Here is a 22,006-nt window from a genome sequence, read left to right on the forward strand (position 1 = left end):
AGGAAATCAACCCTGAATATTCATTGAGAGGACTGATGCTGAAGCTGAGGCTCCAATACTTTGGCCACCTGATGCAAAGAACCGACTCATTAGAAAAGACCCTGATGCTGGGAAAGATTGAGAGCATGAGGAGAAGGGGACGACAGTGGATGAGAATGTTGGATGGCATCACCGACTCAGTGGACATGAGTTTGAGCAAACTCCAGGAGATAGTGAAGGACAGGGAAGCCTGGCGTGCTGCAGTCCACGGGGTCGCAGAGAGTCAGACACGACTGAGCAACTGAACAACAGAGGTCCCCCACCTGGGCTTCCCAGGTGGTGCTAGTGGTGAAGAACCTGCCTGCCAATGCAGGAGACCTAAGAGAACTTCTCTGGTTCAATCCCTGGGTTGGGAAGACCCCTGGAGAAAGAAATGGCAACCTGCTCCAATATTCTTGCCTGGAGAATTCCATGGACAGAGGAGCCTGGTGGGCTACAATCCATGGGGTCACACAGAGTCAGACACAACTGAAGTGACTTAGCACACAGCATGTACATATTCAAATAACAAGGCTTTAGAACTTCCCCAGTGGTCCAGTGATTAAGGCTCTGTCTTCCAAAGCCAAGAGTTCAAGTTTAACCCCTGGTCGGGGAGCTAAGATCCCACATACCTCTTGGCCAAAAAGCCAAAACATGAAACAGAAGCAATATTGTAACAAATTCAATGAAGACTTCAAAAATGATCCACGTCAAAAGAAAACAAAAATCTTCAAGAAAAAGAAGGGGCCTTAAACTTCATTTACTTTTCAGTTTCACTTCTACCATAATTTTCACTTTCCATCAAAATTTCCACTCCTGGTAATTAGATAATTTTTTTTTTTCTTTTTCCTGGCTAGCAAAGGACCGTCTTCCTTATCAGGATTTTCTGGGAATTTTTTACAGGAAAAGGAAAAGCAGCAATCTAAGCTTTGGGGTTTGGGAGGCCTTCTAGTTTCTTCTCTTGCCAAACCCCACCCCATCCCTTCCTTTCCCTCATTTAAACTCTGTAAAATAATGGTGAAACCCTTCATATTGAAGGACGCTGGGATGATTCATGTTATGTCTGACTCTTTGTGACTCCCATGGACCATAGCCCGCCAGGCTCTTCTATCCATGGAATTTTTTAAGCAAGAATACTGGAGTGGGTTGCCATTTCCTACTCCAGGGAATCCGCCCAACCCAGGAATTGAACCTGCACCTCTTGCATCTCCTGCATTGGCAGGCGGATTCTTTACCACTGTGTCACCTGGCATGTTCTGGGATGATTCATAGAAGAAGAGAATTCCATGCTGCTGCCTGCTCCCATTTCCCAGCTGCCGTGTTTCACTGCCAGAATGTGTCCATGTTTCCCTGCCAGCTCTTTGGAAGGGCCCCACCCCAGGCTGCTGCCTCAACCCTGCAAGAGTCAGCCTGCTTCATGACCTACACGGTGGACCCAGCGTGTGCCAGGCTTGGGTCTGCAAGATCTTAAGATTTTAATAACTTAAGATACTAGTGTAAGAGGGTTCCCTTTTCTCCACACCCTCTCCAGCATTTATTATTTGTAGACTTTTGGATCGCAGCCATTCTGACTGGTGTGAAATGGTATCTCATAGTGGTTTTGATTTGCATTTCTCTGATAATGAGTGATGTTGAGCATCTTTTCATGTGATGCTTGGGGCTGGTGCACTGGGACGACCCAGAGGGATGGTATGGGGAGGGAGGAGGGAGGAGGGTTCAGGATGGGGAACACATGTAAAGAAAAAAAAAAAAAAAAAGATACTAGTATCTTAAGCTCTTTTCAACTTTTACTTATGTGTTTATTTTGGCATGGGTAGGATCTTAGTTCTCCCACCAGGGATTGAGCCTGCGCCCCCTGCAGTGAACTCTGGAGTCTTAACCACTGGGCTGCCAGGGAGGGCCTCAGAATAAATCTTTTAATTCGTTCCCTATTATACACACGGCCTATAAATCTGACGCTGGGCAGCTTCTTGAAGAGAGGCCTTTTCCTACTTGCTTTAACTTACAGGCCTCAGCCTGACTCCTCAGCACCCCGGTAGGTTTGGAGTTGTCCATTCTCTCTGTCTGGCCTGCATTTTGTTTATATCAGGAAGTACTTTTCTGTTCCATGTGGTTTGGCTCTGCGGGTAGAGGGATCACCGCCCTGTAATAGGCACGTGAGCCACGCTCCTCATCCATGGAGTCTCAAGTGACTCCCCCTCCTGCAGGATGGGGTCAGGTTCAGCCCTTACTTCTCTTGCCTGTGAGTTGCTTTGGATTGCTCAGGATTCGCTTTTATTTGTGCCCTCAGGTTTCTAAAGCACTCCTAAATCTGATTATCAGATACTTGTGTTATTTAGACATAAAGAGACTTAAATATACTGGCTCCAGCAGTAGAAGAAATCAACCCTGAATATTCATTGGAAGGACTGATGCTGAAGCTGAAGCCCCAATACTTTGGCCACCTGATGCAAACAGCTGACTCAGAAAAGACCCTGATGCTAGGAAAGATTAAGGGCAGGAGAAGAAGGGGGTGACAGAAGATGAGATGGTTGGAAGGCATCATCGACTCAATGGACATGAGTATGAGCAAGCTCCAGGAGATGGTGAAGGACAGAGATGCCTGGCGTGCTGCAGTCCATGGAATTGCAAAGAATCAGACACGACAGAGCGACTGAAAAACCACCAGCAGTAAAGAAGTATTTTTTTCTCTCTCTCAAGCAATAATCCAGTCTGGGCCAGTGGGCTGTGCTCCACAAGGTCATCTGGGGCTTTCACCTCTTGCCATCCAGTTGCTCCCACTCCACAATCAGCAGGAAGAGAGAAGAGAGGACTCAGAGGACAGGGCAAGCCTGTTTTTCAAGCAAGTGATGCTCGACACTGCTTGCATCACTCCCCCTCATTTTAAGGGCAATGTTTAAGTCATGTGGCCTCACCTAGCAGCAGGAGAGGCTGGGAAATGTTCCCAGTGAGCAGCTGCAGTTCAGATAAACTTCTAAATAAGCAGTGAGAAGGGCAAAAATAGTTTCCAGGGGAGACATCTAGCCTTCTGCCCCAGACACCTAAGTCCTTAATGAAAACTATAACATTTTTAACCAGGTTAGTTTTGCTGAGGCTCCCTTATTAGAAGTTAAAAATAACCTTTTTCTGTGTATGTCTGCCTTGCTTTCTTTAGAATGCAAATGCTTTGTAAGTGGAGGATGTATCTTTCCTGACGTGCCTTACCTGACCGTATGCTCGTTATGTCACTATCATGGAATAAATGCTGGGTTTGAGTTTAGGCATGCATCCCTAATTCTCAATAGGAATTTGATTTGTGGCATTTTTCTTGGGATTTAAGAGAGGCATTGAAGAAGATAACAATTAGGGGTTGTCCTACAAAGGCTAGCCTGGAAAGGATTGGGTATTTTTACTTTTTCAATGTAATTTAATTATTATTATTATTTTTTTTGGTCATGCCATGCTGCTTGTGGGAATCTTAGTTCCCTGACCAGAGATTGAACCTAGGCCCTGAGAAGTGAAAGTGCAGAGTCCTAACCCCTGGACTGCCAGGGGATTCCCAGGACTGGGTATTTTTAGCACAGAGAAGAGAAGAACATGGTAAAATAGATTGTTGTTATCAAGTGGTTAAAGGGCTGGCAGGTAGCAGAAGGTTCAGTCCTCTTTTTTGCTGCTTCTGAAAGTAGAATTGTAAATAAAGGATGGAGGTTATTAGGGCTTGCTTGCTTTTCTTTCTGCTCAAATTTCCTCGTGAAATGGTATGCCTTGTCTCTCATATTCTTTGTGTGTAAAATAAGGGGCTTGATGAATCCATCTCTAGGCTCCCTTGCAGCTCTGCTTCATTCTGCTTCTCAGTGCTGGGCTGGAGTGGGCGCTTGATGGAACAGCCGTCCAGACATGGCAACCTGGGAAGAGCTCTATTAGCTGGATGCTGCCCAGGTGGTCACTGCACTGCCATCGAGGTTGTCCCAGACATGTGGTGCAGGTGATTGAGTGATGAGGCTGAGTACTTTGTGATGAGTACTGAGTACTCAGCATGAGGCTGAGCAATGGCGGTGGTGCTGCTTTCCCCAGATACGTGTGCATCGCCATGGAGGCGCTGGACCAACTGCTCATGGCCTGTCACTGCCAGAGCATCAACCTCTTCGTGGAGAGTTTCCTCAAGATGGTGGCCAAGCTGCTTGAGTCGGAGAAACCCAATCTGCAGATCCTCGGCACCAACTCGGTAAGGAGGTCCGAGGGGCCCTGGAGAGTGGGCATGGTGGGGAGAGCGGGGCAGAACTTCTGGGTCAGCTTTGTTATGATCCATTCCTATTTGTTTTCTGATTTTTAAAAATGATTTTTCCCTTAAATAATTATAGGTGGGGCCCCAATAGATATTAAAGTAGAAAGGGGGGGTATTCCTTTGAGAGCAGGCGGTGGCCAGCGCCCTCGAAGCTTGGCCCCTGACTCCACAGGGCATACTTTGAAAGCTGTCCAGGTTGTGCTTCTTTCAAAGATAAAATAAATTGATGTTCACAGGACAGAGGCATCAGATAAGTGGAAAGATCACGGGGAAGCAGGAAGCAGGGCTTCTGGCTTAGTTCTGCCCTTTCCTAGCTGGGTAACCTCGAGAAGGTTATCTTTCATGAGCCTGGCTTTTCACTGATACCATGAGCGGATTGAACTCAGTCCAAGCTTTGTAACATAACTTATCCCTGAACAAGTGGCTGCTATCTGCTTCTGGCGTGTGGAGAGAAGAACTATCAGTTGTGTCAAGAATTCCCAACTTTGAAGGGATAGTTTGAGAGTTTGGAATGGGCATGTACACACTGCTGTGTTTAAAATAGGTAACCAAGAAGGACCTACTATATGGCACGTGGAACTCTGCTTGATGTTATGTGGCAGCCTGGATGGGAGGGGAATTTGGGAGAGAATGGATACAGGTATATGTATGGCTGAGTCCCTTTGCTGTTCACCTGAAACACTGTTAATCAGCTATACCCTGATACAAAATAAAAAGTTTAAAACAACAACAAAAAAGAGCTCCCAACTTCCTAAGCATCTGTCCTCCTTGAATATCCCAGTTGCTTTCTTCAACTTCTTGCTCTCTCTCTCAGTTCCTCTCCCTTCAGGGAATACTTTCAGCTCTAAGCCTTCAAGCAGCTTGGTGTTGAAAGCCCTAACATGCAACTATTTTACAGATATCACCAGGGAAAAAAAGGAAAGTTTAAGGTTTGTGGTCTTAGCCTTCCCAACCTGACTTCTGAGTTTTTATTGCACAGGTCACAACTGCTTTCCTCTTCTAAAATTGATTTAACCAGAAGATAGTCTTTCAACTCTTCTTTCAAAGACCAAAACTAATCACCTATTCCCCTCTTTCCTCTCTCTGTGAACCAGCTGCCTTTGACAAATTACATATACAGCAGCAAGGGTAAAGTCTTTTGTCACGTTACCCTGGCAACAGCTTCAGATACCGTTTCACTTGCCCTGTTTAAGATAACTATAGTCTGGAAAAGAACATCTAAATGGAAGATAAACCAGTCATCGATGCGTCCACAGGGCATCTCCCCAGGGGGAGATATAGAAGCAGGTGGCTGCCAGCCCCAGAGTTCCCTGAAGCACATCCTGGCCCCTGGTAGGCATTTTATTAGCAACAGCCTTGAAAATTCCAGGTCCTGCAAATTCCTCGATTCCTCATCACAGTGAATCACTGCATTAGCAAGAGAGCAGTTGACTAATGATTAGTGTACTGCAGACAGTGGAGATTATATAAGGACAGATGATTATAAGTAAGTCAGATAATTGCAGGAGGTTCAGAGTTCAGCTTCAGAGGCAGCCTTTGCTAGCAGAAAGATGCTCTTTCCAGCTTTCCAAGCCTGAGACTTCTCTGTTTCTTCCTTCTTTCTTAATGGATATTTATCCAGCCTGTGCTTGACTACCCCAAGGGTTGAAGCTGTGCTGACATTAGTCACCAAAAAAAATCTGATTTTGCTAATACTATTCCTGCATATCATACGCAGTATAGTTTTTTAAGTTTATTTGATACCTTTAAGTCTTTAATGAGAATATCTGAACTTGAGGTGATGTTGAGGGACAGGTGACAGGAGATGATGGAGCCAACTAAGCTCAACTATTTGCTTAGAGATTTACTTCTGTGCACCTGCCTTATTGCCTGGTGGGTCCAAATGTAAGTTCTGGGAACAGTGCACTGATCATGTGCCCTGACTTTTGAGGTCACTCTAAGGATAAACTGAAAATATTAAATATGAAAATGCCGAGGTTATTTACATAAACGATCTAATATATGAACCTCGTATAAATAACAAAATACTATGAAGGATCACAAAGGTCCATCTAGTCAAGGCTATGGTTTTTCCAGTAGTCATGTATGGATGTGAAAGTTGGACTGTGAAGAAAGCTGAGCGCCAAAGAATTGATGCTTTTGAACTGTGGTGTTGGAGAAGACTCTTTTTTTTTTATTTTGTATTTTTTTTAATTTAAATTTATTTATTTTAATTAGAGGCTAATTACTTTACAATATTGTATTGGTTTTGCCATACATCAACATGAATCTGCCACGGGTCTTGAGAGTCCCTTGGACTGCAAGGAGATCCAACCAGTCCATTCTAAAGGAGATCAGTCCTGGGTGTTCATTGGAAGGACTGATGCTGAAGCTGAAACTCCAATACTTTGGCCACCTCATGTGAAGAGTTAACTCATTGGAAAAGACTCTGTTGCTGGGAGGGATTGGGGGCAGGAGGAGAAGGGGACAACAGAGGATGAGATGGCTGGATGGCATCACCGATTCGATGAACATGAGTTTGAGTGAACTCCGGGAGTTGGTGATGGACAGGGAGGCCTGGCGTGCTGTGATTCATTGGGTCACAAAGAGTCAAACACGACTGAGCGACTGAACTGAACTGAACTGAACTGAACTGATGAAGGATCATGGATTTAAAGTTTGTACTTTCATCCCTACCTCACAGCATATATAAAAATTAACTCAAGGACTTCCCTGGTGGCCCAGTGGTGGGAGTCCGCCTTGCAATGCAGGAGATGTAGGTTCAGTCCTGGGTCCGGGAAGATTCCAAATGCCCTCTGGTCACAACTAAGACCCAATGCAGCCAAATAAACAAATAAAAATTTTTTTTAAAAATTAACTCAAAATAGATCAAAGACCTAAATATAAGAGTTAAACTTATAGAACTTTAGAAGAAATATATGGGTCTATCTTTATGGTCTTGAATTTTGCAATGGATTCTTAGATATGATAGTAAAAACAAAAGCAACAAAAGAAAAAATAAATGAATTTGACTTCTTCAAAATTAAAAACTTTTGTGCATCAAAGGACACTACAGAACAAAAGACAACTACAGAATGAGAGAAAATGTTTGTGATTCTCATATACAATAAGGGCTCAGTAACCAGAATATATGAAAAACTCTTACAACTCAACAACAAAAAGAAAACCCAATTAAAAATTGGGCAAAGGACTTGAATAGACATTTCTCCAAAGAAGATATACAAATGTCCAGAAAGCACATGAACTGATGCTCAGCATCACTAATTATGACAGAAATGCAAGTCAGAAATCATAGAGAGATACTTCTTCACACCCACTAGGTTGTTTATATATTTTTAAAATCCTATAAAAAGCCGTGTTGGTGAGGATATGTAGAAATCGGAACCCTGGTACCTTGCTAGCCGGGCTGTAAAACAGTGTAGACACTGTGGAAAACAGTTTAGTGGTTCCTCCAAAAGTTAAACATATAGGATTACCATATGACTCAGCATTTCTCCCTAGATATGTACCAAAGAGAACAGAAAACAGACACTCAAACAAATACTTGATTACCAATGTTTCTGGCAGCACAGTTCATAGTAGCCAGAAGGTGGACACAACCAGAAGGTCACATATTGTATTTCCATTTCAATGAGATACCAGAATAGGTGACTCCATAGAGACAGAAAGCAGATTAGTGTTTGCCGGGGGCTGGGGTGGGTGGGGGGACAGGAATAGAAAGTGACTGATTGATGACCAGGATGTGGGTTTCCTTTGGGGTTCTGCTTTAGTTGCAAAACATTGTGAATGTATTGAGCGCTACTGAATTTTGCACTTTAAAAGGGTTCACTTTTTGTTTTGTGAATTTTACCCAAATTTTTAAAAATTGTGCTTTCATCTCAGATTGTGGCATACAGCCCTTTGTGTTCACACTGCACCCCAGCCTGAAGGCAAGCACACTCAGAGGCAGCACAGAAGCCAGTCCCTTGGGAGGGGAGGGAAGCTCTTGAAGCATGTCGGGGTGATGTGGGACCCGGTTGCGGTGGGGGGCGGGGGAGTCTCTCTTTCCGGTAAAGCAGAGGGGCTGTGACTTGCCTGGAGGCTCTGTGAATGTGAAAGTCGCTCAGTCATGTCCGACTCTTTGCAACCCCATGGACTGTAGCCCACCAGGCTTCTCTGTCCATGGAATTCTCCAGGCAAGAAGACTAGAGTGGGTTGCCATTCCCTTCTCCAGGGTATCTTCCCAACTCAGGGATTGAACCCGGGTCTCCTGCATCGCAGGCAGATTCTTTACCATCTGAGCCACTAAGATACCACCCTCCCCGCTTCAAGACCTCACCTCTCAGACGCCTTCCCTTCCCTCTACCCAGGGTCAGCTCGTTCTGAGGCTCCCTTTCTTGGCCTCCCCGCCAGACCCAGCAGGAACCAGGCTCCTGTCCACCTGCTGCAGCCATGCTCTGCCTTCTGCACCCAAATGCCCCACTCAGAGAACCGCCCTCAGAAAACCACCTGATGTGAGGATTGGGGCATCTACAGAAGCATGCTTTAAATTTTGACTTGGCTTTCAGGGCAGCTCCTTATCCATTCTTTGACCACCGCCTTCTCTCATCTTCTCAGTGGTCACTAGAGACCTTCTGTTGTCTCCTCAAGCACCATCCTGAATCTGCTTCCTCAGTCTCAGAGATGGTCTTGCCTTCTTCTGTTCACTGAGAAAACTATCTGCTGGGGGTCCCTCAACTTGTATCCATCTTTTTCTTCCCCAAAGGCTCCCTTCTCCTCAGGAATCTCCCTACATCCATTATTTTTCTCTCCATGTCTCCACTCTTCCCCCTTTTCTCATTCCTTCCCTTAGTCTAAATATAAGTTCAAGTCTCTTCCATTATAAAACGAAAGAAACAAAACAAACACGGGAAAGAAAACTGAAACAATTCACATTCTGCATAACCGCAGAGTACCTTTAGCTCACCTGACAAAACTTGCCATCATTCCCTGATTTTAAAAAATTCTTTGATTCAAATTAAAATTTCCCTCATAGTCCCCACATTGTCTTGTATTGCTGTCTGTCAGATCAGGATTCAGTATAGATCACGTGTTTATTTTGTTTTCTGTGTCTCTTATGTCTCTCAACCTGTCCCAACCCCTCTCCCGTCCCTCTTCATTTTTCATGGTATTGGCCAGGTCATCACTTTGTAGAACGTCCCACATTCTGGATTTGTCTGATTATCTCCTTGTGGTGTTCTTCCTTTTGCTCTCTTGTCTCCTATACTTCCCACAGACTAGAATTTGGCCTGAATGTTTGATTGGATGCAGTTAAAAACTTTGGGGCATAACGCTTCATGGAGAGTGCTGGGCACTGAGCATCTAAAAGAGGCAGGAGTGTCCGGGAGCCCACTTTTATGGATGCGAAGTGCCATCCCAAGTTAGGGTGGTTACAGCCAGCTCTCCCAGTTGTAAAAGTTTGTGTGTGTGTGTGTCTTTGCACTTAGAAATCTCTGGAAACCATGCAAACAACCCAGTCTTCACTCAACTTCCAGCTGATGTTTCTATCTCCGGTGGCATTTCTCCCCATTGATTGCACCTTCTTCAAACTCCCTTGACTTCCTGGCCCTGTCACCCCAGCTCTTCCCACCTGGCCCATCTTTCTTAGTTTCTATGGTTGGCTGAATAATGGTCCCCTACCTGTATCCACATCCTGATCACTGACACCCACGAATGTACCTTAGATGACAGAAGGGACTTGGCAGGTTTGATCAAGTTAAGGATCTTGTGATAAGGAGATTCTCCATGTGCTCCCATCTTTCTAAGAGGGAGGCAGGAGGATCAGAGTCAGACAGTAGATCAGGAATAGAGAGAAAGAAATTTGAAGATGCTCCTCTGCTGCCCATGAAGATGGTGGAAGGGGACTATAAGCCAAAGAATGTGGGTGGCTTCTGGAAGCCAGGAAAGTCAAGGAAACAGATGCTCTCCTGGAAGCGTCCAGAAGGAATGAAACCCTGCAGACCCATTTGAGACTTTTTTTTTTAATTTATTTTTATTTTTGGCTGTATTGGGTCTTCAGTGCTGCGTGCAGGCTCTCTCTAGTTGCGGCAAGTGGGGCCTACTCTCTAGTTGCTGTGCTCGGGCTTCTCACTGTGTCGGCTCCCCTGGTTGCAGAGCACAGGCTCTAAGGCGCACTGGCTCAGTAGTCATTGCACACTGGCGTAGTTGCCCTGTGGCATGTGGGATCTTCCTGGACCAGGGATCTAACCTGAGTTAAGGTGGATTCTTAAACACTGGACCACTAGGGAAGCCCCCATTTTAGACTTCTGACCTCCAGAACTGTAAAGTAATAAATTTGTGTTGCATTAGGCCACTAAATCGTGGTATTTATTACAGCACTAAATTATTACGGCAGCAATAGGAAACTAATACAGTTTCCTTCAGTGATTCTTTTCTTCCACGTCGTCCTGAAATGTCTGTGGTCTCCAAGGTTACTGCTATATCCTCTTCTCTGTGTGCTCCCTCTGGACAATGTAATCAATTCTTGTGGTTTTAACTGTCACCTATAGACTAGAAATTCTCTTGTCTCCCACACCAGGGTAGAAATCAGCACTGCTAAAAACCAGCAGGCTAGAAGTGGGTTCCATGAAGGGAGGTGGGGGCAGAACTGTGATGCTGGGGGAACGGCTCAGGTCACAGGGGTCAGCCCAAGCAAATGATGGGGGTTTCAGAGCAGAAGCAGCCTGGGCTTCCCTGGGTCTGTACTTCCCGAGTGTAGGCCTTGGAGGCTGGCTAGCACATGGGGCAACTTGGGACCAGAGAGGTCACCTTTTCGGGCAGCAACACTGGGCTTTCCCAGGAGTTTTTAAAACCACCGTCAGTTTTGCAAAGAATCTTGAAGGAGGAAAGCTGTACTATGGGTAGACAGGGGAGGGTGTCCTAGGGCTTCCCAAGTGGTGTTAGTGGTAAAGAACCTACCTGCCAATTCAGGAGATGTAAGAGACATGAGTTCAATCCCTAGGTCGGGAAGATCCCCTGGAGAAGGAAATGGCTACCCACTCCAGTATTTTTGCCTGGAGAATCCCATGAACAGAGGAGCCTGGTGGGACAGTCCACAGGGTCACAAAGAGTTAGACACGAATGCAGTGACTTAGCACACATGCACACAGGAGAGGGTGTCCTAGGTGGAGGGACTCACCTTGGCCAGCAGTCAGGCAATTTGCAGGGCACCAACATGTCACAGTAGGACTGTTCCTTTGGCTTTAAGGAAAACTTCTCCCAGGACTAGCTATAAACAAAAGCAAATGGGAGAATGGATAGGGGATGTTAAAATCAAACTGTGTGGTTCTACTGGGTATATACCCTGAGGAAACCATAATTGAAAAAGACCCATCTACCTCAATGTTCAATGAAGCACTATTTGCAATAGCTAGGACATGGAAGCAACCTAGATGTCCATTGACAGATGAATGGGTAAGGAAGTTGTGGTACATATACACAGTGGAATATTACTCAGCTATAAAAAGGAATGCATTTGAGTCAGTTCTAATGAGGGGGATGAACCTGGAGCCTATTCTACAGAGTGAAGGAAGTCAGAAAGAGAAAGACAAATATTATATATTAATATGTATATATATATATATGGAATCTAGAAAGATAGTACTGATGATCCTACTCACAGGGCAGCAAAGGAAACACAGACATAAAGAACAGACTTTTGGACACAGTGGGAGAAGAGTGTGGGATGATTTGAGAAAATAGCACTGAAACATACGCATCACCATGTGTAAAATAGATAGCCAGTGGGAGTTCGCTATATGACGCAGGGAACCCAAAGCTGGTGCTCTCTGACAACCTAGAGGGGTGGGATGCAGGGGGAGATTGGTAGGGGGTTCAAGAGGGATGGGACATATATATACCTATGGCCAATTCATATTGACGTATGGCTGAAACCATCACAATATTGTAAAGTAATTAGCCTCTAATTTAAAAAAAGGAAAGTGAGGTTTATGCGATCTTTTCCAACTAGGGTTCATCTTAGTGCAGCAGAACAACTTTCTTCTTATGAAGGTGAACAGAGGAAAAGGCCTGCAGTCCTAGATCCACCAAAGAGTTGGGGTTTCTCTATACCCAGTATTTTAAACCATGGTTCTGTTGTTGACAGCAGGAAATTGTGTGGCTCAGAATAGCCAACTACAGAAGAGAGGAGACTGGCTTGTGCTTGGAGAGACTTGGCTAGCGCCGAAGTAAGGCCAACCAGCAGCTAGCTCAGCTTCCATTTTACAGTCCCAGGGAGGGCTGGTTTTGCAATGTCAATATTTGGAGTTTGCTTTCTCTCTATTGACCCAACCCCTTAGTAACTCTCAGTTTTCATTCAACTGTGGCTCTTTCCTGCCTGTGCCAGAGGGTGGGTGAGCAACTCCTGCAAGCATAGCACCCTTTGTTGTGTATGAAGAGCTGAAACTTTGATCATGAAAGGGTGGCTCTAGCAGTGCCCATGGCCTTTAAAGTGTCACATCTTCACAGTCTCCAGTTTGTTGCTATGGAGACCTTCCTCATCATGACAATGTCTTTAAAAAATAAAACAAAAAACCCTACATTATTATTTCACAATCTTATGCATTAGATAAGTAGCATTTTAATGTAAGCCATTCTTAAGGTATGAACTAGCGGTGATCAGCATGAAGTAGACAGGAAGTTCCGGCTGTTTCAGGCATTTAAAAACATTAGTGGGTCACACAAGTACAGGGGCCCGGTGAACCACGATTACCAAAGTTTCCATTTTGGCCTCCTCTCATCAGCCCTGGAGGACTCAGGAGCAGCTTAAGGTGGGCTCTCTTGGAGCAGTAGCCATGGGGATACTCAGGCCAGCATTCCCTGACCACGTCATCTCTGTTGTCCAACTTTCAGACTCAGGTAAGGGAAGCTCCTCCTATCAGGCTACCAAACCAAAGGTTCCCAAGGATGCTCAGAGATCCTGGTACCAAAAAGTGGCTGTTTTATTAGCCCTCATGCCACTCAAAATATAATAAATGGGGCTCACACCCTGAGGATGGCATCAAGTACAGTCTCGTCCCCAGATCTTGTAACAGAGCAAGAATCTTAGAGACTGAGGCAATGGAATAATCAGCCTGAGCTGGGAGGCTGTAGCCTCCTGGGAAGTTCTGGGCCTCAGAGACAGAGACACTTGCTCCTTGGAAGAAAAGCTATGACAAACCTAGACAGTGTATTAAAGAGCAGAGACATCACTTTGCCAACAAAGGTCCATATAGTCAAAGTTTTCCCAGTAGTCATGTACGGATGTGAGAGTTGGACCATAAAGAAAGCTGAGCACCGAAGAATTGATGCTTTTGAACTGTGATGCTGGAGAAGATTCTTGGGAGTCCCTTGGACTGTAAGGAGATCCAACCAGTCTATCCTAAAGGAAATCAACCCTGAATATTCACTGAGAGGACTGATGCTGAAGCTGAGGCTCCAATACTTTGGCCACCTGATGCAAAGAACCGACTCATTAGAAAAGACCCTGATGCTGGGAAAGATTGAGAGCATGAGGAGAAGGGGACGACAGCGGATGAGAATGTTGGATGGCATCACCGACTCAGTGGACATGAGTTTGAGCAAACTCCAGGAGATAGTGAAGGACAGGGAAGCCTGGCGTGCTGCAGTCCATGGGGTCGCAGAGAGTCAGACACGACTGAGCAACTGAACAACAAAGGTCCCCCACCTGGGCTTCCCAGGTGGTGCTAGTGGTAAAGAACCCACCTGCCAACGCAGGAGACACAAGAAATGGGAGCCTGATACCTGGGTTGGGAGGATCCCCTGGAGAAGGTAGTGACAACCCGCTCCAGTATTCTTGCCTGGAGAATCCCTGTGGACAGAGGAGCCTGGTGTACTACAGCCCATGGGGTCGCAGAGTTGGACACGACTGAAGTGACTTGGTTTACACAAGGTCCTCTCCAGCAGTGTCATTCTCTGCCCGTTCCCCCTGACAGCTGCCCCCATCCCCAAAGCAACAGTCCTGGGTCATTTGGTCTGAGGCACTAGAGGAAGCCAGGATCAAGAGCAAAGCTGGAGGTTTTCTGGGCAGAGCTCTGCTGGAGAGACCTGCAGTGAGGCCTCTGTGTTGATACCCGGGTTTTTCCTGCAGGACCCTGGGCAGTTATGTAACATTTGTGGGTCTGGGTCTCTTTGTCTTCAAAGTGAGAATAATAATCTCTCTCTAAATTAGAGTCATTTTACGAAATGAAATAGCTGATGCATATAAAATGCTTAGGGTAGTACCTGATACATGTATGTTCTAAACATCATTGCTATTAGCGCATCGACTCCCACACCAGTGACCATGAAGTCTGGTTATTCATTCTCCTGATATATATTTGGATCTACACAGTCAATATATATTTAGGACCAGGTCTTTTTTTTTTTAAGTTATTATTATTTTTTTAAATTTTGGCTGTGCTGGGTCTTCATTGCGCTGCTCAGGGTTTTCCTGTTGCGGAGCTCGGGCTCTGAAGTGCACAGGCTCAGTGGTTGCTTGCAGGTGGGCTAGTTGCTCCAGGGCATGTGGGATCTTAGTTCCCCAACCAGGGAGCAAACCAGTGTCCCCTGCACTGGAAGCCGAATTCTTAACCACTGGACCACCAGGGAAGTCTCAGGGACCTAGTCTTCCTTTAACAATTTCTCCTTCTTTATTACTGGCCTCTTTTCTTCTTCAGTCTTAATTATTTTCAAAGGCACACACTCTTGCATACACAGTCTTATCTTAAACTGCCTTATCATATTTGAAGTAGATGGAGGATCAGTAAAAGAAAGAACCATAATAAATGAAGACTGGGCTGCTTATTCCTCACATGGAAAGACCAAGACATAAGAGGAGACAAATGTCTCACTCAGAGGTCCTCCTACCAGTTAGAGGCAGATCTGTAATTAGAACCACATAGCTGCATGCCTCCTCTCACTTGATGGACCAAGCCAGGCTTCTGATTTGGGGAGTGAAGCCTGGGACCATCTCCATGGTGGTTAAGAGCAGCGATGCACTCGTATTTAGCTCCAACCTCTGTATCAACTCTGGTAGCTCAGCTGGCAAAGAATCTGCCTGCAATGCAGGAGAAAGAAAGAAAGTAAAGTGGCTCAGTCGTGTCCGACTCTTTGCGACTCCATGGACTGTAGCCTACCAGACTCCTCCGTCCATAGGATTCTCCAGGCAAGAATACTGGAGTGGGTTGCCATTTCCTTCTCTAGGGGATCTTCTCAACCCAGGGACTGAACCCAGGTCTCCCACATTACAGGCAGACAGTTTACCCTCTGAGCCACCAGGACCCGGTTCAATTCCTGGGTCAGGAAGATCCACTAGAGAAGGGATAGGCTACCCACTCCAGTATTCTTGTGCTTCCCTGGTAGCTCAGCTGGTAAAGAATCTGCCCACAATGTCGGAGACCTGGGTTGCATCCCTGGGTTGGGAAGATCCCCTGGAGAAGGAATTGGCTACCCACTCCAGTATTCTGGCCTGGAGAATGCCGTGGACCATACAGTCACAAAAAGTCAGACATAACTGAGCGACTTTCCCTCACTCTGTATCAGCCTGACTTTGTGTTCTAGCCTGCAGGGTTTAGGAAGATCACTTAGCCAAACAGCAGCTTTATCATTGTTTCTGGAACTCCTGAACTTAAGTTGAATCGATGATCTTGTGATCACATGGATTACTTCTTCTGCATTACCACATCAATAAATCAAGCAATATCATTTGGATTTATTGCTAATAGCAGAATAATCACTTCCAAATACATATATACATTTTAGATGTATCTTTGAAGGAAAGATTTCCTTATTTGCTTTGCATGTTGAGATATTTGAGTCAGCAGAAAATAAATGCGTATTTATTATTGCAAGAACAAAACACCATAATAATTAAGAAGGCTTGTGCGTTGCTAATTTTCATCCCCAAAAGAGTTATTACCAACTTTTAAGTATTTAAATGGGGAAAACAGGTTGACGATACTGAATATTGTGAGAATGTACTAACTAGATAATTTTAGTAATAACAGTATGTCCTTTTTGAACCAACAAAGGTTTGTAAAAATTGAATAATAGTACAAGGCAGAATAATGGAGAATATAGTCTAAATCAAATCTGTTTAGAGTTGTTTGTGGTACTTAGCAAAATAAGCTGTAAGAATTATATTTCATTTTGGGTAATTTAACTCCACTCAGTCTGTGACTCTCGCTTCTCTCTGGGGCTCAGTAGAAATCAAGTCCCTATTTAGAACTGCAAATTCGCAGCACGGCGATGGCAGAAGGGATCTAGCAGCTGAGAATGCTGAGCAAGATTTAATGAACTGAAATGGCACACCTTCAACACGCACTCAAAATTTTCATAATAAAACGTAGTTACGGTTTCTAATCAAAGTTCAGATTTGCCCTGGTTTCCCAGAATGTCTTCTAGAGTGGTGCTCTATAAGCTTTAGGATTGGCTTTTGCTCAGTTGCAGCTTTGCTCCACAAAGCCTCTCAGCCTGTGTGTTTTGGGCAGCTCTGGACGTTAATGGGAACAGGAGTTTAAGTGACGGAGCTCCCCTTTTCTCTTCCATTCTCTGCTCACCTAGCAGGGAAGGGCCAGGGATTCCTGTCTCATGTAGACAAGAAAGGGGAGCAGAATTTGGCACTCAGATCTCCAGAATCTGGTTCTCAAATCTCACAGTGTGCTCTGGGAAGCAGACTAGAGCTGGATCCAGGGGTGTGTGTGTTTCCCGAGATGTGTTATCCTGTGGCTTTCCTATGGCAAAGGGTTTGGGGACACCAAGTGCCAGAGCCCAAAGGTGGGGAGCATGGCTGGTCACCTTCCTGTCATTTCTCCCTCTCCCCTCCCACACACAGTTTGTGAAGTTCGCCAACATTGAGGAGGACACCCCGTCCTACCATCGGAGCTACGATTTCTTCGTGTCTCGCTTCAGTGAGATGTGCCACTCCAGCCACGAGGACTTGGAGATCAAGACTAAGTGAGTATGAGGCAGGAGCATCAGTGGGTCCCCAGAGCTCCCAGCCCGGACTGCGTGTCTAATTTTACTGCATTTACCACAGCTCTGGTGTTGTTGGCAGGGAAAATGTTCCCAGTGGGACTTAGGCGAGTGCATGGGCAGAGTTGTGCTCCCAGTACCTGCTTTCTAAAGGAATAGCCTCAAGGGACAGAATACAGAGTGAGGTGTAAGGTCATGGTCCTCTGAGCCCAATCTGAGAGCCAGCCACTCACACACACACACACACACACAAACACCCATGCTCTCTTTTGTTCAGAAGTGCATGCACTTACACACCCCAGAAATATTCCCACTTACCACTCTCCATCAAAATAGTATGTTAGTGTTAGTCACTTAGTAGTGTCTGACTCTTTGCAACCCTATGGATTGTAACCTGCCAGGTTCCTCTGTCCGTTGGATTCTCCAAGCAAGAATACTGAAATGGGTTGCCATTCCTTTTTTCAGGGGATCTTCCTGACCCAGGGATTGAATCTGGGTCTCCTGCAATGCAGGCGGATTCTTTACTGTCTGAGCCACTAGGGAAGCCCACAAATATACACCCAAAAATAAAAAGCCAAAGTCCTCACATTGGCCAATCCCTGCTGCCCTCCTGACTTCATCTCATCCCGTCTCCTACTGCACATTCCCCTTCAGCCACACAGGCTTCCCTGCTGCCTTGGAAACACACCAGGGACATTCCTGCCACAGGGCCTTTGCACTGTCTGTTCTTCTGCCTGAAATGCTTCTTGTGTGGATCTGTACAGCTCACTCCTTCACCTCTTCCAGGCTTTGCTCAAATATCCCCTTGTCAACAACGTCTTCCCCTGAAAATTCCCACGTACCCCATCCCTTTCTCCCTCACCCTGCTCTGTTTTTATTTTCCCTTCAAACATGTTTCATCATTTGCATATGTCTCTCATTCATTGTCTATCTCTCCCCACTAGAATGTCAGCTCTGTGAGGTCAGGAATCAGTTTCATTCACTGAAGCATGCCAAGTGCCCGGAGAGCAGAAGGCACTCAAGAAATACTTGTTGAATAAGTGAATGAAGGAGTAAGTGCTTCTCAGATGAACATCTTAAATGACAGAGCACACTTTTACACACACACACGCACACACACTCACACAAAAATACTTCACTCACAGAAATAGACTTGTTGACATAGAAATTAAATCCCTTAAATAACATCACAGAGAAATTCACACAAATATAGGCTGACACAGATAGACAAATCACGACACAGCATCAGGCCGATGAAGCAGTACGTTGGTGCTTTGTGCCAAGCATCGTCCTTGGAACTGAGAGGTGCAAAGGATGAAAAGTAAACCCCTGCCTATGAAGAGTATGTATCACGTCTGGGAGGTGATATGAAACCAAGGAAAAGGAAGAGGGAGGAAGGAAAAGGGCTGAGCCATTCATCTGACAAAGCTTCAGGAGTCGGAGGAGGCAGGGGCTGGGAGGCTGAGGCTGGGTGGCCAACACGCCCACAGGAGAGCAGTTCTCCATGGCTTTTTTCCGGAACTCAGCTGCTGGCTCCTTCCTGCATCATGTCAGCACCCCAAGGGACCCGGAGTGCCAGATGATGTGTGATGGCAGGGTCAGGGAGCCCCGTGTGCCCTTAATGACAGCTTGCAAACCATGGCTGATGTTCTGGGATGGAGGAACATCAGGACGCCAACCCCTCCATCCCCCAGGCTGCCAGTTCCCAAAGCTTCTGAGCCTCAGGACTGCTCTGGGGCAGGACCCGTGTGACTGGCTGGCAATATCCCGGCTCCCCAGTCTCCCCTCTCTGGAACCAGCCGGGAGGTCCCTGGGGCTGTGCTGCTGCAGTGCCTCTGTGAGGCCGGTGGGGGTCAGGGGAGGAAGGAGTCCCCCTGTTCCCACAGCAGCCAGCTCACTCCAGATGGCTGTGAAGAGACAGAAGCAGGTGAGGAAGAGGCAGAGCGGTAACCAGGTGTGACTGTAAGGGATGCTGATCACACAGGCAGAGCCCTGCTTTGGGAAAGGGAGGGGAGGGGACACTTCTCATGCCGCTCTACACACACACACACACACACACACAATCACATACATGCACACCATCACACTATACACAATTGCATATACAACCACACACATACATACAATGACATCCACACACACAACACAAACCCACGAGTCATTTTGTGTTAGTCACGCAGTCATGTTGGACTCTTTGGGACCCCATGGACTGTAGCCCTCCAGGCTCCTCTGTCCATGGAATTCTCCAGGCAAGAATACTGAGGTGGGTTTCCATGCCCATCTCTAGGGGATCTTCCTGACCCAGGGATTGAACCTGGGTCTCCTGCATGGCAGGCAGATTCTTTACTGTGTGAGCCACCAGGGAAGCCCACACACAATCACACACCCACACACGTACAACCGTGCACATATACACAGTCCACAGGAGGAGGGGAGAAGGCACAGTCACACCATGTCCTGATGGCGTGGACAGCAAAGGAACACTGGGAGAAGGGCGCTGAGGTTTGCTCCTGACAGCTGGGTAGTGCCCTCAGCACCCACAGCCTGGCACCTGCCACCCATGGAAGGGAGGCTGAGGGGTGAGAAGTGATTCTCCCTTCCTCTTGTCTCCCATCCATAACCTCCCTGCATCCCTTCTCCAGGAGCTCACTCCTGGTCCTTTGCAGCCTTTGCAGAGCGCAGAGCTCCCTTCTAAGAACTATCCTTGGGTCTTGTAAATAGGGGTGTGGGGTGTGTGTGTGTGTGTGTGTGTGTGTAATCCCCTTGGGTTCACACTCTCTAGGTCCCCTGCATGCAGGCAGACCTCCACTGAGCCCATTACAAGGAGCAGTTAAGAAGCTGCTTCTCCTTCAGGCCCAGTCAGTCAGCACCGGGTGCCATGGAATGAAATGTGTTCATGTGTGTAAGGGATTCTGGGGAAATTGAAAGAGTGAATAAAAATTAATTCATAGTCATGAAGAACGAAACCCTGAGTAGAAAATTTTCCACCTCCCAGGCCTGGTTTCCCTGCCAGCCAGACTCTCTTGGGTGGGACAGGAGTCCAGCATGTCTGGGATTTATTTCTGTACTGCACGAGGGAGAACCTTTAACCTGAAGCCAACAATAGTTTAACAGAACTGTATTCCAGTTAATTTTTTCTCCTGAAAGCCTCAGCTCAGAGTGCTGACTGGGGGTCAGGATGAGAGTAGCTGAGTGTTTGCCCAGGGAATCTGTGTCCATTGCCAGCAGCCTAACTGGTCCTGGGCCAAGGCATCTTGGTGCATTAGGCAAATCCCACTACCCATTTATGTTCTCTGGGTTAAAAAGCTCAGCATAGCACCCTGGTGCGCATGTGCTCAGCCTCTCAGTTGTGTCCGACTCTTTGCAACCCCATGGACTATAGCCCGCCAGGCTCCTCTGTCCGTGGGATTCTCCAGGCAAGAATACTGGAGTGGGTAGCCATTCCCTTCTCCAGGGCATCTTCCCGACCCAGGGATTGAACCTTGGCAACAGCACTTAAAACCGAAGTTGAAGTTACAAATGGCAACTAAATGTTTAGAAAAACGGCTCAACTCCAATAAGGGGTACAGGAGTTGAAATGGCTATAAGATGTGAGGATTTTTCTGAGCTACAAAGTTAGAGCAGTTGTTTAAAATGAAATCCCCAGTGCTGAGGCAGAAACGGTGAGGACAGCCATCTCCTGCAGCTTGTGCGATGGGGGTGGGGGAGGAATCTGGCAAAACTGGGAGCCTTTTATTTCTTATCTTTAGACTCAGTAATTCCATTCACAGCGATGATTTGGAATGTAGTAAAGTCGGACTTGGCTTAGCAACTCCAACTGTGCAATTCAACAACAACAAAGTACTTTATATAAGGATGTCCACTGTAGCATTATTACAGAAGCAAATTTACAAACAACCAATGACCAATAGGAGACTAGTTTAGAAAGTTCTTATAACAGTGTATCAAGTAACCATTCAACATGTTTGTGAGTTTATGATATAGGAAAATGCTTGTAATAGAATGCTATGGGTGAAAAAAGCCAATACAAATTAGATATGCAGCAGGTTCTTTATTCTATTACATATTATACACAGAAGAAAAGCAGGACACCAAAATGCCAGTGATAATTATCTTTAAGTGGTGATGGCGGGGGATAAATCATCTTTGCACTTTTCTATAATTAGCATGTATTATGTTATAATCTGGAGAAGTCAATGGCACCCCACTCCAGTACTTTTGCCTGGAAAATCCCATGGACGGAGGAGCCTGGTAGGCTGCAGTCCATGGGGTCGCAAAGAGTCAGACACGACTGAGCAACTTGACTTTCACTTTTCACTTTCATGCACTGGAGAAGGAAATGGCAACCCACTCCAGTGTTCTTGCCTGGAGAATCCCAGGGATGGGAGAGCCTGGTTGGCTGCTGTCTATGGGGTCGCACAGAGTCGGACATGACTGAAGTGACTTAGCAGCAGCAGCAGCAGCATGTTATAATCAGAAAAAGGTTTGGTTAAAAAAAGGAACCTCAGGATGAAATAAACAGCCAGGAAAAAGGGCCCCCCTTGCAGAGCCGTCCTGTCACCTGGGTCAGCACAGTGGATACTCAGTTCAGTGCAGTTCAGTTGCTCAGTCATGTCCAACTCTTAGCGATCCCATGGACTGCAGCACACCAGGCTTCCCTGTTCATCACCACCTCCCGGAGCTTGCTCAAACTCATGTCCATTGAGTCAGTGATGCCATCCAACCATCTATCCTCTGTCATCCCCTTCTCCTCCT

General features: G+C 46.1%; 1 protein-coding gene across 4 annotated transcripts in view; it reads left to right on the plus strand.

Moving 5' to 3' along the window:
* The window catches only part of EFR3B (EFR3 homolog B), a 94,427-nt gene that overhangs the window by 47,954 nt on the left and 24,467 nt on the right, over positions 1-22,006 (plus strand). For all 4 annotated transcript variants that reach the window (XM_086325869.1, XM_086325872.1, XM_086325870.1 and 1 more), the window contains exons 4-5: positions 4,072-4,222; positions 17,112-17,233. In XM_086325869.1, coding sequence (XP_086181995.1) covers positions 4,072-4,222; positions 17,112-17,233 — 273 coding nt within the window. The remainder of the gene's footprint in view (positions 1-4,071; positions 4,223-17,111; positions 17,234-22,006) is intronic.

This window comes from Bos grunniens, chromosome 11 (assembly GCF_055505025.1).
Source record: "Bos grunniens cultivar Pamir isolate PY7600 chromosome 11, Bosgru_T2T1.0, whole genome shotgun sequence".
NCBI classification, from domain to species: domain Eukaryota; kingdom Metazoa; phylum Chordata; class Mammalia; order Artiodactyla; family Bovidae; genus Bos; species Bos grunniens.